This window comes from Lissotriton helveticus, chromosome 11 (genome assembly GCF_964261635.1).
Source record: "Lissotriton helveticus chromosome 11, aLisHel1.1, whole genome shotgun sequence".
Lineage (NCBI taxonomy): Eukaryota > Metazoa > Chordata > Amphibia > Caudata > Salamandridae > Lissotriton > Lissotriton helveticus.
This window is the reverse complement of record NC_136072.1, coordinates 111,921,606-111,936,897: the sequence shown is the minus strand read 5'-3', so window position 1 is coordinate 111,936,897 and position 15,292 is coordinate 111,921,606. Positions and strand designations below refer to the sequence as shown.

The 15,292-nt window shown below is 43.3% G+C and overlaps 1 protein-coding gene across 1 annotated transcript in view; it reads right to left on the bottom strand.

The window, feature by feature from the left end:
- The window catches only part of ACTL6A (actin like 6A), a 126,440-nt gene that overhangs the window by 54,778 nt on the left and 56,370 nt on the right, over positions 1-15,292 (bottom strand). The window contains exons 9-12 of the mRNA XM_078665363.1: positions 10,712-10,773; positions 8,546-8,660; positions 7,499-7,579; positions 6,913-7,008 (exon numbers count right to left, since the gene is read on the bottom strand). Coding sequence (XP_078521489.1) covers positions 6,913-7,008; positions 7,499-7,579; positions 8,546-8,660; positions 10,712-10,773 — 354 coding nt within the window. The remainder of the gene's footprint in view (positions 1-6,912; positions 7,009-7,498; positions 7,580-8,545; positions 8,661-10,711; positions 10,774-15,292) is intronic.

Here is a 15,292-nt window from a genome sequence, read left to right as displayed (position 1 = left end):
TGATAACCCCTATATTCCTCCTCGGAATCGTCTTCTTGGTACTTGACCTGTAATTGCGATGGGCTACTGGCAAATCCATACTCATCATCTTCTTCCGAATCTTCCTCCTCCAGCAGGTGAGATGGCAGCAATGGGGAGACCTTGCTTGGAGATGTAACCTCCGGTGTTATAGGTTTTTTCCAAGGCACCAACCTTTTTTCTGGTGTTTTTTCCCTCGTCGACGAGCCAGTCAGCGAGATTCCCATCGCCGTCGTCGACCAAGTTGTCGTCGTCGATGCCACCGCCGACGTTGTAGTTACTGTCGACGCTGTCCTCGTCGTCGTCCTCGTCGACGCTGCCGTCTACACTCCCGCTGTCGAGACACTCCTCGTCGACGCCGCCGTCGACGTTGTCACGGTCGTCGACGATATCGCCGTCGACGGTGAAATCGTAGACACTGTTTTCTCACCAGCCTTAACATTATCCTTTTTCGTCGACGACGGAGGTGTGTTTGTCGTCGTTGATGGTCCCTTTTTTGTCGACGGTCCGTCGACAGAGCTGAAACAGCACCCTTCTCCTCAGAAGGCGTAGAAGAAGACCATTTGATGGTAATCTTGATCTTCTGAGGTGACTGTGGTGGATCTGAGGTGGATTTTGCTCCTTTCACCTCACCAGCAGAACCCTTCTTCCCCTTAGATGAGACTGAAGGGGATTTTGAGGGACTGCGCCCTGAAGACCCTGGAGTGGTCTTTTTTGGGGCCTTCTCAGGTCTTTACCCTGAGGAATGTGTCTGAGGAGATCTACTTCTCTTCTGAGATCTCTTAGACGCCACAGATTCCTCCTCACTCTCACTTGAGAGGATTTCTTTCCTGGCTTTGACCTTCTGAAGCCAGATCAGTAGCCTTCCCTCACGATCTCTCAAGGTCTTATTCGAAAAGGTACGACATACCTTACAATCTGCTGCCTTATGGTCTGGATAGAGACAGTACATGCAGTCCTTGTGAGGGTCATCTGTATAAAGCCTCTTCTTGGAGCAGGTGGAACAAGCTCTAAATAATCCTTTTTTTCTCCTTCTCAGACATGGTTGATGTAAAAACCTCAAATCTAAGACAAAATACTGTAGAAGTAAAGAGTTTGAGCAGAGCTCAAAGGAGACTCCCTATCACAACGTGTGGTAGAAAAATCTGAGGGGCAGAAGGTTCTCTCAGGAGTGTTCTAGAGGGTGAGGAGCTCTGATTGGTTCAGGGAAAAGTTTGGGCCTTTTTTACATAACAAAGGCTATGGGTTGCAAAAGGGAAATGGGCCTAGGCCTCTTTTCAGTTTGCTTTACTACTAAGCACTGCTTTTTTATATACCGGAGACTCCCGTCTCGACAACGGGGAATGATTCAGGCATGTGAATCTATGAAAGTTCCGATACTGGAGTAAACGGAGTTCAAGACTGCACAATTGGTTCATGCGCATTGTTCTTTTATTATTAATTATTGCTCATTCCGCATTGCTTTCATAACCAGTATTACTGTACTATGTTTGATGATCAAAGGGTGCAATTATCTTGGTTCTCCAGTCTATTATTACATCGGGTGACAGGTAGCTCATCAGAGATTTCCATGTGTCTTGCTCTGTGTTGCACATTTCCTGGGTATAAATGCTTTATTTTGCTTTCAAGTGCTTTTATGTTCATTTTTTTTTTTGGATGATCATGTTACCTCTGTATGGGCTGATGTTCTGGGCAGTTTATATTTACATGACTACATGCTGTTGCTCTTACTTCCTATTGTTTTTCCTCACCCCTTTTATATCCTGGGAGCCGTTCTTTTCTTTATTTGTTTTTCTACAGAACTTTTACTTCAGGTGTTAAGTGAAGTGTGTCTGCTTATTTTACATGTAGTGTGTTTTCTACACATCACACCCCATTTTGCGTTGGGGGAGTTCTTTATGTGAAGTGTTGCGAACCTGTTTAGATTCCGTGTAGTGTCTTTGCTACACATCACACCCCACTTGGTGTTGGGGGGGAGTACCTTACAGGTTGATTGAAGTCTTGTGCGCCTGCTCAGATTCCATGTAGAGTGTTTTCTACACGTCACACCCGATATTGCGTTGGGGGAAGTTCTTTACGTGTTGAGTGAGGTTTGGTGCGCCTGAGACGATTCTCTCAGGACTTGCCTTAACCCATTGCAACTTTTGTAATTAGTTTGTGTAATATTTGAGCTGCCTTCTACTGTTTGTATTGGTTTTTGAATACTACCTCATTGTAAATGTTGCTATATTGCACTTAACACCCATGTAAAGCGCTCCGATACCTTCAGGTCCAGCCATCGCTATATAAAACCTTTTAAATAAATAAATAAATAAATTAAATTAAAATAATAAATAAATAAATAAAATAACCTACTCAGACGTCCCATTCTGTTTTTAACCTTGTCTTATTGCTCCAATTTATAAAATTTAGGGAACAATAAAGACAATTTTATTCACTTTCTCCATTCACACAACTGTACTTTTGTCACCAAAAAACCTGCTCCGCTGTAATCAGGCGTAGAAGAACACCCGAGTGGCATTTGGCTGCTCGGGTGGGAACCCGATGATGAAGCATGTCACCAACTAGGTTGGTGAGTGAGGGTTCTTCTAAACAAGCATTTGCAATGCACTAGGTCTCGCATTATAGAAAGTTTGAGCTATTGGTGTTGCAATATTAGTTACAACACCAATAGCTCAAACTTTTAATAATATGAGACTTCTTAAACTGCAAATGCTTGTTTTGTATAAGCTCCCCATGCCGCGCTTTCACTTTAATGGCGGCCGCACACCTTACTTTACACTGGGCTTGTTTTAAATTAAAAAAAAATGCCCCCCCAGTAAAGTGAAAGTGCAGCATGGAGAGCTTTTACAAAAAAAACACTTGCTTTTCAACATGACAAACAAAAGCTTTTTTTTTGTGATAGCTCCCCATTCCGCGCTTTAACTTTAATAGCGGCCGCGCACCTTTCTTTAGACAAGCTGCATCTAAAGAAAGTGCCACAGCCGCCATTAACGGTAAAGCGCCGAATGAGGCGCTTGTAAGGAAACAAATTGTCCAGCTAACACGTACAGTATAAGAAAACTAATAGGCTGGTGCTCATGGTTTAAAAATGGAAGTGATGTTTCGGGAGTTCTGGCCAATAAGGAGCAGCAATTGAGTTGTCAGCCAATGGCAAGCAGCAGCTGAAATTTCACTCCTGTAGAGTGATTATCTTGTGCATAGACTACCCTTCTATACCCTTTCTCTGACCACACTCTGTCTGCTTAATTTCAGGTTTTGAAAAAAAAAGAATACTTGGGGCTAGGACGCTAGCGATTCTGGGAACTGCTAGTGGAAGTTGTGGTAATTCATGGGTGAAAGCGCACTAACACCAGGCATGATGTCACTTCCAGGTTACTCTTGGCAGACTTCTCCTTTGCCTTCTTCTGACCATTTTCTGAAGCAGAAATTTCAAAGTAGTGGGGCGTAGACTTCTATCGTAATTACACAAGTAGAGAAGTGTGGCTCAATGGTTAGAGCGGCAGACCCTGATGCAGTAGTCTGGCCGGGACCATGGTTCAATTCTCGCCTCGGCGGGTCTCTGGCTCAATTTCCTCGGACCTGATAATTCTCGCCTGGGTGCCTATTCTAATCATGAGTCCCACTCTGCAGCTCTGGGCAATAGCTTGCTTAATCTCTACAACGGCCCCAACAACGCTGAGGATGCCTGACTTCACCTTGGGGGTGCCCAGGAGTGGGCTCCTCACAGGGAAAGGCCAAGAAGGGTTCCTCGGCGGTATTCGTACAAGCGCCGAGATGCCTACGGGTAGTCGTGCGCTATACAATTGCGCAATCATTTCATTTCATTTCACAAGTAGATCATCAAAAGTGCTTGGAGAGTCATTTACTTTGTTGTACAATTTTGAAAGAAATGGAGCCAAATGGTACATTTTATTAAACAATTTACAAATAAAATGGCTAAAACATGCATTTAATAAATAATTTGGTTTCCCACCAAGAAAGATTTTTAAAAATGAGGTCAAACAATTAATTCCTAGGCAAAGTAAATAGCTTTGCACTTAACGTTTTACATGCAGGCCAGATACCCCTGGTATGCAGCATGACGTGGCCTGCTATTTTTTCAAAATGTATGTGGCACCTTCCTTCAGATCAGAGATCTATTAGATATATGAGCTTACACCTGGGCGCATGATGGCTTTCTGTAGGCATATCAAGTTTCTCTTTCAGAATTTTAATCTGGGCACATATTAGATGTGCTGTGGCATTTGAGGTTATTTCATTATTTAAACTTGAAATAAACTTGCATTTGAGGTTAGGCCTGAGACATGGTGGGTGTACTTGGACATTTGAGGCATATCTTCATGAACGCAGGTTGTGCCTGAGCATGTGATAGTCCTGGCTTGGTATTTCAGGTTGTGGCCATTGGCTTGAGGCTCTGACTGAGCAGTAGAGGCTGTACCTGGGTGTTTGAGTCTGTTTTTTAGGCACTTGGTAGTTGTAGCTGACAAGAATATCCGTGAGTTATGAGAGAAACTGGGGAGCCCTCGTCACTGTCTGCAGGAGGACCCCATCACTTTGCATCACGTCACCACCCTACGCTTATATGTATGGGCCTTTGCAAGGAAGAGTAGGACTCAAAGCGATAACAGCACTCCAGGACATTATTCACACGCATGTAACACACTGAGCAAGTCTGAGCTTCATCAGTGGGGAAAACTACAGTTTTATATTCATCTGTGACACAGGCCCTTATCAATACAGAGTGTCCAAGTAGATTGAACAATTATTTATTTACAGAACAGATGCCACTAAAGCCTGCTGTCCTTTCACCCAGCTCCTTAATTCGCCCAACCTGCTGTCGTGGCAGCGGCCTGCCTGGCATCGCCCTGCCTGGCATCGCCTTTATTATTTCACTGCTGGCCCGGGTTAGTGCCAGCTCAAATGGCTCCCCGCATGAGCCGTGTTTGGCCCCGGAAGCGAATTCAGTAAACACATTTTTTATCCACTATGCTCACTTGTCCTCACAGTCCAAGGCTTCTGCAAGACGAGTTCAAGTGCAACTAGTTGTGGCATGTCAGCAGCAGCAGTCCACACCCAGAGGCGCTTTATTTAGCAACAGTAGTGCTTTCTTTGAAAGGCCTCCCCCGCAGGCAACATTTCTAAGTCAGATGCCTGCTCGTAATCCCAGCTCTGCATTTTACACTTGATTTGTCCCATTTTCTGGTTGAGCACACCCTGGCAGCCAGGTATGAAGATGCGAATTAGATTTATAACCTTTTCCTCTAAAACCATTCCCTGATTTACAGCAGTGGCTGGCCAGGCCAGCATGCCCACTTCTTAAGGAGGTACCCACAAACCATCGCGAGGTGCATTAAATCCATGTCTAAGGCTATGTAACATGGCAAACCAAAATCAAAGATTAGGGAGTAAAGAGGTAGTACTCCTAAGAATACTGTTGTGGATACATCCTCCCAACGAAATTTAATGAAACAAAAGATGATGAAGCATGACACCAAGGGCCCTTTTGGTGTGTGAAGGGTATTTTAACAAACATTGTGTATGCCTTACATTTCTAGACATACAATAATCCTCTTCGAGATGGTTCCTTTTGTTTCATTAAATTTATGTAACATGGCAGCAACCGAGGTTGCAGAATGATGTAATGCCACATGTTCCTCTTGCCAGCGACGTACTACAGCAGCAGATCAAGTGCCGCAAGGGGGTACGACAGAAGCAATAGACGAGCACGCTGCTGTCATGCTTGATGCCTTGTCTGGTGACATTATTACGATGTATAGCAGCAGCACACAAAATGCCATGTAGTGCAGTAATATGCCAACTTAGCCAGTAATATGTTGCATCAACATGCTCAGCAGTAATTTACTTTATCACCAGGCTGGCTGGCACCATGGCGATGTACACTATTGTGTTGTCATTTTTACATAGCGCCTTAAAACGCTGAAACAACTGAAGCACTCAACATACCTCCACAGTGATGCACAACAAAGGCATACCAAGTGCCGTGAGGAAGCGCGGCAACATAATTAGAACATTATTATGGTAAAGGAAGACATACTTGGGATGTCGGCTGGGGAAAAGCAGTACTTTCGAATTTCCACTTCAGACATCACTGAAAACCGTGACTTGAAGAAACGGTTCACAACCTCTTTTCTTCTTTCATGTAGTTGCTTCCCTGTGAAATCGACCCATAAAAGAAGCGCCCCAGCGAGCCGTGTGGTTTCAATTATCACGCCCGTGTCAGGGCATGATAATTGAAACCACATGACGGCCGGTGCACGTAATAGACACCAATAGGCCGTGGGCGGAGCAATGAGCCAGCCTTTGGCCAATTGCGTGCAGTCTTTCAGAAAAAGACGCACGCAAAGGCCAATAGGGTGGCCCAAAAGGAAAAGCACACGAGATCCAGTTTCAAACCCCCCTACAAAAAGTCTCTTGCTGCACGAGCATTGCTGCTCACTGCATCGCTAGACACGCGACCTAAAAAGGAATAACTCTTTCCTTTTTTTTTATTCTTTCTGTCTATTTTTTCGTATCTTTGATCCTTTGTTCTGGGATAACTCCCTCATGTGATAATTGGTATATACACATATGTAACCCAAAAAATTTAAATTCTGCAAACCAACTTTTGGCTACTTTACAAATATTTCTGAAGTAATGATCCCAGGAAGTTGAATTCAACCTGGCAGGCTTAAGTGTTCAATCTTAAAGGAGTATGCAACAAAAAGTAAATAAATAAGCTGAATACGGGAAAGGAATCTAGTGTGGTATAAAGCGTTTGTCAACATCTATGACAAACATGTTATTCTCCTTTTTGAGAATGATAAATTAAAATATAATTTGCGCATGCAACAGCGTGAAAAAAAAAAAACAAGTCCATGATTGTTTTCATACCGGAGGAGTTTTCTGGGAGAGTTCTCTAGTCAATCTATCTGTAAAACCTTGTATTAGGGTGTTTCCGCCGGCTACAATCACACTTCCATATAGACTCTGCAATGATAAAGAACAAAGTTCAGTTGCTGCAGTGAAAGACATCTCTGTATTGAAAATATTAAAGTATGCGTTTTGGTCAGCTTGTTCAAAACAAGCTCATGGAAATTGCCAAAGTGAGAGACAGTTATGTCAATCTACACTTGCATAGTTCAAACTATGAGCATTGATCTTTCAGTTCTACAATGGAAATGTAAGTTTTAAGGAGTGCAAGACGGAGGCTGGTATGACTCTGCCTTTTGGGCTAACAGAAAATTAACATTGTCAAAATATACACATGATTAGGAATTAATTTGCTTTCCAACCTATATGTTACAGCATATCAAAGTATTGCTATAATTAAAAACTAGTCCACTGAAACCAATCCATGGAAACCTTGCAGTCATCAATATATGTAGATATTAGTTTAAAACGTCTAGAATCTCGCTCAAAAACTATTTTCCAGTTTGGCCTCTTTGCAAAGATTATTATGAAATGTCTTTATACTTACTGGTCTGATATCAATGTCACACATGCCAACACTTGTGGTAACCACATGGCTAACTCCCAGCATGGTATTCCCAGACAAGCCCTAAAAAACAGAAGAGGGCATTTATTTTCACAGCTACAAAGTAATGTAACTAAACACAACTACAAACGATCTTACGGTTGGTAGAAACTTGCATCTTTAGGAAACTAAACATGTAATACTTGCTTTAAAAAAAATCTGTACATTTTCTATGCAATATTCAATCTAAGCAATATCGAAGCTACAAAAAATTAAATGATTGCATCCAAGTTTTGAAACTATGTCTACTGAAGGGAGGTGGGGGTGTCCTGTACTGGAAAAGAGTTGAAGAATATAACCACTAAACATATAATGGCTAATATCCACCACATATCCTGAACATCGTCAATTATGTACATACTCATGCTGCTCCATATAGACCTAGTTGGGGGCCAAGGAGGTTTCTGTAGATATCTGTGCTCTGGTGGTAGCCACAGCTAACCGCCAAGGTGCTAATAGGATCCTTCACTACAAAATAGCACTTACTCAGTAGCGTAAATGGAGCTTGTGACATCTCTACCCTCAAATAGTTGGGGCCTACTGATGGAGATACTGCCCCACAGTTACACCAGGTGAGAGACACTTGAAGGAAAGTACACACCAGTAGAGTCCCCTGCCTGCATGCCGGAGGCAGGTGCAGTGCTGAACTAGAGAAGTCGGTGGAAAATTGACACTCATTGCGGGAGCCTTTTTCTCCTCTCACAGATCCATTGACTGTGATAGCCTTTTAGCCATACTGCATCTTGCTGCTGCCATTTAGCGGTATAGAAAGCACATTTTTTCAATGCGAACATCAACGTTTACAACATGCTGGTACAACTAATGTGGACAAATATTTTTCACACTTCCAGGAGCTCTTTCAGTTTTAAAGCACTTTCACTATCACAAATGCCAAGCGACAATTTTCTGTTCTATGTGGAATACAATCAAAAAATGACTTGGGGAAAAGACTAACCTAAATAGAAAGCTATAATGGCTTCTCCACATTACCTTTACATTGGATGGATCAAATAATCCTTCAGGAATCTTTAGACGTTCTGCTCCAAAGTCACAGTTATACCCATTAGGAAACTCGTAATGAACTGTTGGCATCTGTACAGCCACTCTAAAGAGGGTAAAACTTTAAATTAGCAGCTTCCACAACACAAACATTAGAAGGCCTGGCTTTAAATATACAATCAGTTTCACAAATTCGTTGTATATATAACTCCCTAAAAACGCTAATGTTGAAAGAGTGAAGAATGATAAATATGTACAGCAGCTTTGCATTAAAAAATAAAACAATTCCTGAATTATCCAAACAAAGGTATTACATTCACCTTGTTCCCCAACCCCACCTATCGAAGGGCCTTATTAGGAGTACGGCGGTCTATAGGACTTCCATACTCATGGTAGCGGTACAACCAATGGCACACTGGGGATCCACCTGTCGTATTAGGAGGGTGGCGGCGGATCGCCAAGAGTCCGCCGGCTCCAGTATCACGCTTCGAAGGCATTTGGAACTGGCCAGGAATGGGCTGGCAGTGCTGTGCCAGCACTGCCAAGCATATTTCGATTTGAAGGGCTGGCAGACATGCAAGGAAGGGGGCTCTAACAGGGCAGCCAGCTGCTTCTGGGCCTAGGGGTGGATGCAGGGGGCACATGGAATTGCACCCCTGTTCCTGTGCTGCAGGTGCCGTCACGGCAACGGTCTGCTGTTAAGGCTCTCCTACGAGCCTAACAGACCACCACAGTGAGACTGCCGCAGCACCCCCCGCCCACCATGGATTACACTCGTAATCCAGCGGGAGGGCGCATCACAGGCTTGGTGGCCCTCTCTCTTGTCGGCACATCGAGAGCAGGCTGACAGGAGGACCGCCAAACTCATAATAAGGCCCTAAGTTAACCTTGACTCCACCCTTGTTACCACTTAATACAGACTGTGAAGAGTGTAAAGTTGTAGAATGGTGTCAAAGTTTCAAAATGACAATACAGAGTACGGTTAAATAAGAGTAGCGCAAGTGCAGTATGGTTGGTGTATTGTTATAAAATGGCGGTACAGGTGAATGTTGCTAGGTATGAGTGTGTATGGTGGGGTGTGACTGGATGTATGAAGGCATGTGTGTTGGATTACCTGGGTGGGTGTGGGTAGAGGTGTGGGATTGCTTGCCCACTTTTATGTAGACATAGTGTGGATGTATAATCATGACTGTGTTGGGGAGTGGTGTTTCTATACTGGTGTGTGTGGGCACACATAATACTGCTTTTGCAGCCATATATGATAGGAAGTTGGATTGATGGTTGCCTGATTGTGGTTATTCTGTCATGATGTTGGGCTTATGCAGGCATGAAGGTTGGTAGGTTTGTGTTCAGGATTATATGCTGGTGGGGTTGTTGGTGTATTATTGTTTACCTTGCGTATGTAGTGTGTCGATTTTTGGTTCAATTGGTGTGTTATGAACCAAACACTACATGGTTGAGGTTGTAGTTAGAGGGAAGCCTGTTGCACTAAATTCATTTTAAGAAGTATATCTTAAAGCTTAAATTAGGAGGTGTCTGACAGAATTATTGATTATGGTTGTGAACGGATGCCAAGAATGACCCACATCAAACAAAAAGTTCATGACCTCACCCTTGATGTGAGGGAAACAATTACAAATTACTTATGTGATCTGAAAAGTGAATTTACATATTACATTACTCATAACATTACTTAATGAAATGAGTGATCAAAATAGAGGCCAGGTCAAAAAAACACCTGCATTTTCCATATTTGGCAATAAACTCAGTAAGCTACCCAATAACAAGTAGAAATGCTTGGAAAATGTTTGGCGAAAGTGCCCTCCTGAAACTACTTTAGAAAAGTATTTTTAAAAGAGAAAGTATTTATTTGAAAGTCTAAAAGGACCAGAGCCTAAGCAAAGCCAAACCAATGTAAAAGTTGGTTTGAAGCAAGAGGGATAAAATATACATGTTCAACATGCTTTTATTTACGAGAGCCTGGTAACATTTACATATACAATTCACAGGCACAATTGATTCATAAATTAACACAGGAGAGAGAGGAAAGCAAGGCATGCGGTTGGGTGGAGGTGGACACCACTCTGGTTAAAAAAGCAGTGCAAAAGTTGCTTTCCCTGTCCCCTTAACTATTATTACAATGTAAAACAAACGTACTGTTCATCATAAGTTGAATCTGAAACTTGAAGGGCAGATGCTTGAAAGTCCTGTATCACACACTATAAAGAGAGAGACAGAGACATACATGAAGATGGGCCACTAAAAAGCATTACAATTTACAACTAAGCTGTGTAGTTTGAAGCTTGTAATCATTCAGAAGAAAATTCATAATACGTTCCATTCCTTTCACATCATAATGACAGTATCCTATGAGGCAGGCTTACTAAGTGTGATCAAAGCCAATAGGTCACACTAATACAAGAGCTATTGGCTTTGTCAGTGTTTTTTTTTTTTTTTTTAAAGAAGTGTTGCTAAGTAGCAGAAGAGGGGTGGGGGGAAAATAGTACCTCCATCACAGCGCAAGCAGCAGATGGGCACTAATTGGTTTGAATACTGAATCTGTGTTTGGTCCATTCTCCACCGAAAGGAAAGGGAGTGACGCTTAGCATGCACCCTCCTCATCAACCCGCAGATGGAACGATCTTATTTGCTTATGCTTTAAGGTAAAACATACATAAATATGTTATGTTAATTTACATTTCTTGATGCTGAAAAAGAACTTTACACGTATACCATTAAAAACAATTTTGTCATCCTCCATGGGCAAAGGAACAAATGTCTATTTTAGATTTTGTGAAAAGCTTAACATTTGCAGAGTGAGGAAAAAAGAACCAGGTTACTACTCCTCAATGAATGAATTTACTAGGTTATACTCAAATATTTACTTTTTCATTGTGATATTTTGTGTGGTGGTATAGTTAGCTTTTGAAGTAGCACTTACAATAAACCCACATATTTTCAGTAGCCTATTACGGATTGCTTCAAATATGCTTGGCATTACTGTAGATACCAGAAAGTTGGAGATAAAACCTTTGTGTTCATCATCAGAATCCAACAGCAGGAGTTATGTGCTATTCTTACTCCATTGCTCACAATCCCTAAACATTAGACCTTAAGATTTAGTTGCCAGAAAAAGAATTATTGGTCCAGTTCTAATTTACAACAGCAGTATCATAACAAAGATTCCCAAAGCCCTTAGGAGACGTTGAATCTACTTTTATCACAGTAATCTACATTTAATCCAGTTTTCTAGGACCTGCCAGATGAACTGGGCAATGCTTGCGACAAGTATTACATATAATGTATTCCAGAGACTGAGTAGTTCTTTGTAGCTCACTAAAATAACAAAAGCTTTCTTTTTTAACTTTAGTTTAGCTTTTGGTAGTGAGGTTGAGCAGTCCATCATTATCACTGCAAGTTGATTTATCTACATAAAGTCTGAGAGGGATGGAGAGAGTGAGAGGGGGATAGAGAGTGTGTGTATATATATACACACACACACACAAACATGAGAAATATTATCTTACTTTGCATTAAAAAAAATGTGGGACAAAAACAAAGGTTAATGAGACTTTATAGTTGGGTGAACATGTCAGGCAAAACATGATCTTTTAAACTAACAAAACCACTGAAATTCACCAGTTGGAGTAGTCTTCAGTAACTATAACTCACGTCATACAACTCTTGCCCTTCCATTCACAGAGTAATTAGATGTTGCAGTGGTTATCAATGATGTCACAGAGCCATGTTATGAGTGATGTAATATGTGAGGTAATTAGAAGGGCATGGCGAGGGCGGGACTTATAGTGAGGGCCACTGGACTGGACTTCTGTGATTGTGAGGCTGCAGCGATTTTTGCAAAATTTTAGATTTGCCACATAATCCTTCATATGCTGTGTAGCGTACAAGTTACTTACCTTCGGTAACGATGTATCTGGTAGAGACGATTCTAGCCGCAGATTCCTTAACGTAGAATTATCCCCAGGCGTAAGACTGGATCCAGAATATTTTTTGCCACAGCATCCCTGCGTGCCAGGGGACGGCCCACGTGACTCCGCCCTGACGTTGTCCGCGTACGTGACATCAGCGAGGTCACATAAGACCCACCCCGGCACGCGGACATCAGTTTTCCTACTTTTCCGCGTGCAACGCGGATTCGGATTGTAAGCCTTGCGTGTTTTAGGCATTCTTTTAACAACTTGCATTGAGAACAGTGTGCGAATGCCTTTGGGTTTCAAGACGTGTACTTCTTGTAGGCGTCAGAAGTCGGCAACGGACCCTCATATTTGCATGTGGTGTTTGGGCGAGCACCATGATTCCACGGACTGCGAAGCTTGTCAGCATCTTAAGCCGAAGTCCCGGTGGGAGCGCCGGATGAAACCAATGCCCAGACAGCATCACAAAGTTTAAAAATGACTAAATAATCAAATAGGAGTAGTTTCTGTCCTGTAACTCCAGTTCTGTAGTAGGGGTATCTCCGTTATAGTCATAATCTAGTGAATAGTCCCGCCCATGTGCGTGGACCCCGGAGCAATAAAAAATAATCTCTTAAGGTGTCGAAAAATGCAGAACTGCACAGACACTTAAGAGAGAATTAAAGACAGATAATGCAGCCTATATCCACAGGCTACACTGTCCAGTACTTCAACTAGAAATTCCACCAAAAATCCACAAACAGCAAAGCCTGTCCAGATTTCCCTTGCTTTAACTGCAAAACCCCTCTGGAATGATAGAGAGGAAGACATGGACAGACAAGCCCCATAGGCTGCCATTATGTGGCTCAGAACAGGATTCTGTGCCTTTAAGAGAACTTTCCAGAACTTCACAGTATCCCAGAATGCACTGCAGGTCCCTTTTACTTTCAGTTTTTTGAAGGCGTAACACGCCAGACCTGTAACATTCCTTACATGAATATCTCTCTCCACCGGGAGGAGGGTGGGCGCTTATGACTATAACAGAGATAACCCTACTACAGAACTGGAGTTACAGGACAGAAACTACTCCTTCTGTAGTAGGGGATCTCTGTGTATAGTCATAATCTAGTGAATAGAATGGCAAGCCCATCCCCACACCAAAGCGGCAGTGGAGAAAAGAGAAATAACACCACTACTGTGCGAACAGATTTCGCAGCGAAGCCTGCCCAACCTGAGCGTCTGCCCTGGCATCAGTGTCCAGTGCTTAGCAAAGGTATGGACCGACTTCCAAGTGGCCGCCTTGCAGATCTCTGCAATCGGAACATTACGGAGCAACGCAGTCGTGGCAGCTTTGCCCCTGGTGGAATGAGCCTTAGGTTTACCCCCTAAGGTCTTACCAGCTTTTTGGTAACACAATTGTATACAGGACACAATCCATCTAGAGATGGACTGTTTAGAGGTAGCAAGACCTATCCTGACTGATCCATAATTGATAAACAATTGGTCTGACCTACGAATATCCTTGGTTTTATCCAGATAAAATTTCAACACCCTCCTAACATCCAGGGACCTTTCCGCTGGAGAGGAAGGATTCTGAAAAAACGTAGGTAAAGTTATGGTCTGGTTAACATGAAAATCAGATATAACTTTAGGAAGAAATTTAGGGCGAGTACGCATAACAACCTTAGTAGCATGAAATACAGTATAAGGTTCTTGACAACACAACGCCTGAATTTCACTCACCCTGCGGGCCGATGTAATGGCCACGAGGAACGCCGCCTTCCAGGACAGGTGCTGCAACGAAGCCTTATGAATAGGTTCAAAAGGCTCCTTCATCAATCTGGACAGCACCACATTCAATTCCCATGAAGGCGAAGGAAGCCGTACAGGAGGGAACACTTTCTTCAAGCCTTCCAAAAAATCTTTGATCACAGGGATCTGAAAGAAGGAAGTCTGTGAAGGGCATTTCCTGTAGGCAGTCAATGCAGCCAGATGAACCTTAATGGAATGGACATTAAGGCCAGACTGCGCCAGATGTAGAAGATACGGAAGGATGACATCTTCCTTACATGTCGTTGGGTCATAGTTCTTGGACTTGCACCAGATGCAAAACCTCTTCCACTTGTAAGCATAAGAAGTCCTAGTGGAAGGTCGCTTAGCCTCCTTCAGTATGTCCATGCAATCTTCCGGGAGATTAAGATGGCCATATTGCACTATCTCAGGAGCCATGTCGCCAAACTCAAAGACGAGAGGTTGGGGTGCAACATCTGCCCCCCGAACTTCGTGAGAAGGTCCGGCCTGCACGGCAGCCGTATGTGAGGAAGGAGAGACCGGTGAAGCAGGTCCGTGAACCACCACTGTCTGGGCCATTCCGGGGCAATCCGGATCATCTGCGCCCTGGACTGGGACAGTTTGATGAGCACCGCCGGAATCAGGGGAATGGGTGGAAAAGCGTACAGAAAGCTGTTCGACCAGTTGATCCATAACGCATTCCCCAGCGTCCCCGGCTGGTAGTAACTGGAGGCGAAGTCTCTGCATTTACTGTTTTCGGCAGTGGCGAACAGATCTACGTCTGGAGTCCCCCACCTTGCGTAGACTTCTCCTAGTACTTCGTCATTTATGACCCCCATTCGTGGTTTTCCTGGATCAGTCTGCTCAGTGCGTCTGCCTGAACATTCTGCACACCTGGTAGATGGGTGGCTGTTGTAGTCAGTCCTCTGGCCAGGAGCCAGTGCCAGATCGCCTGCGCCTCCTGCGACAGAGTGCGCGATCTCGACCCCCCCTGCTTGTTGAGGTAATACATCGTGGTCGTATTGTCCGTCTG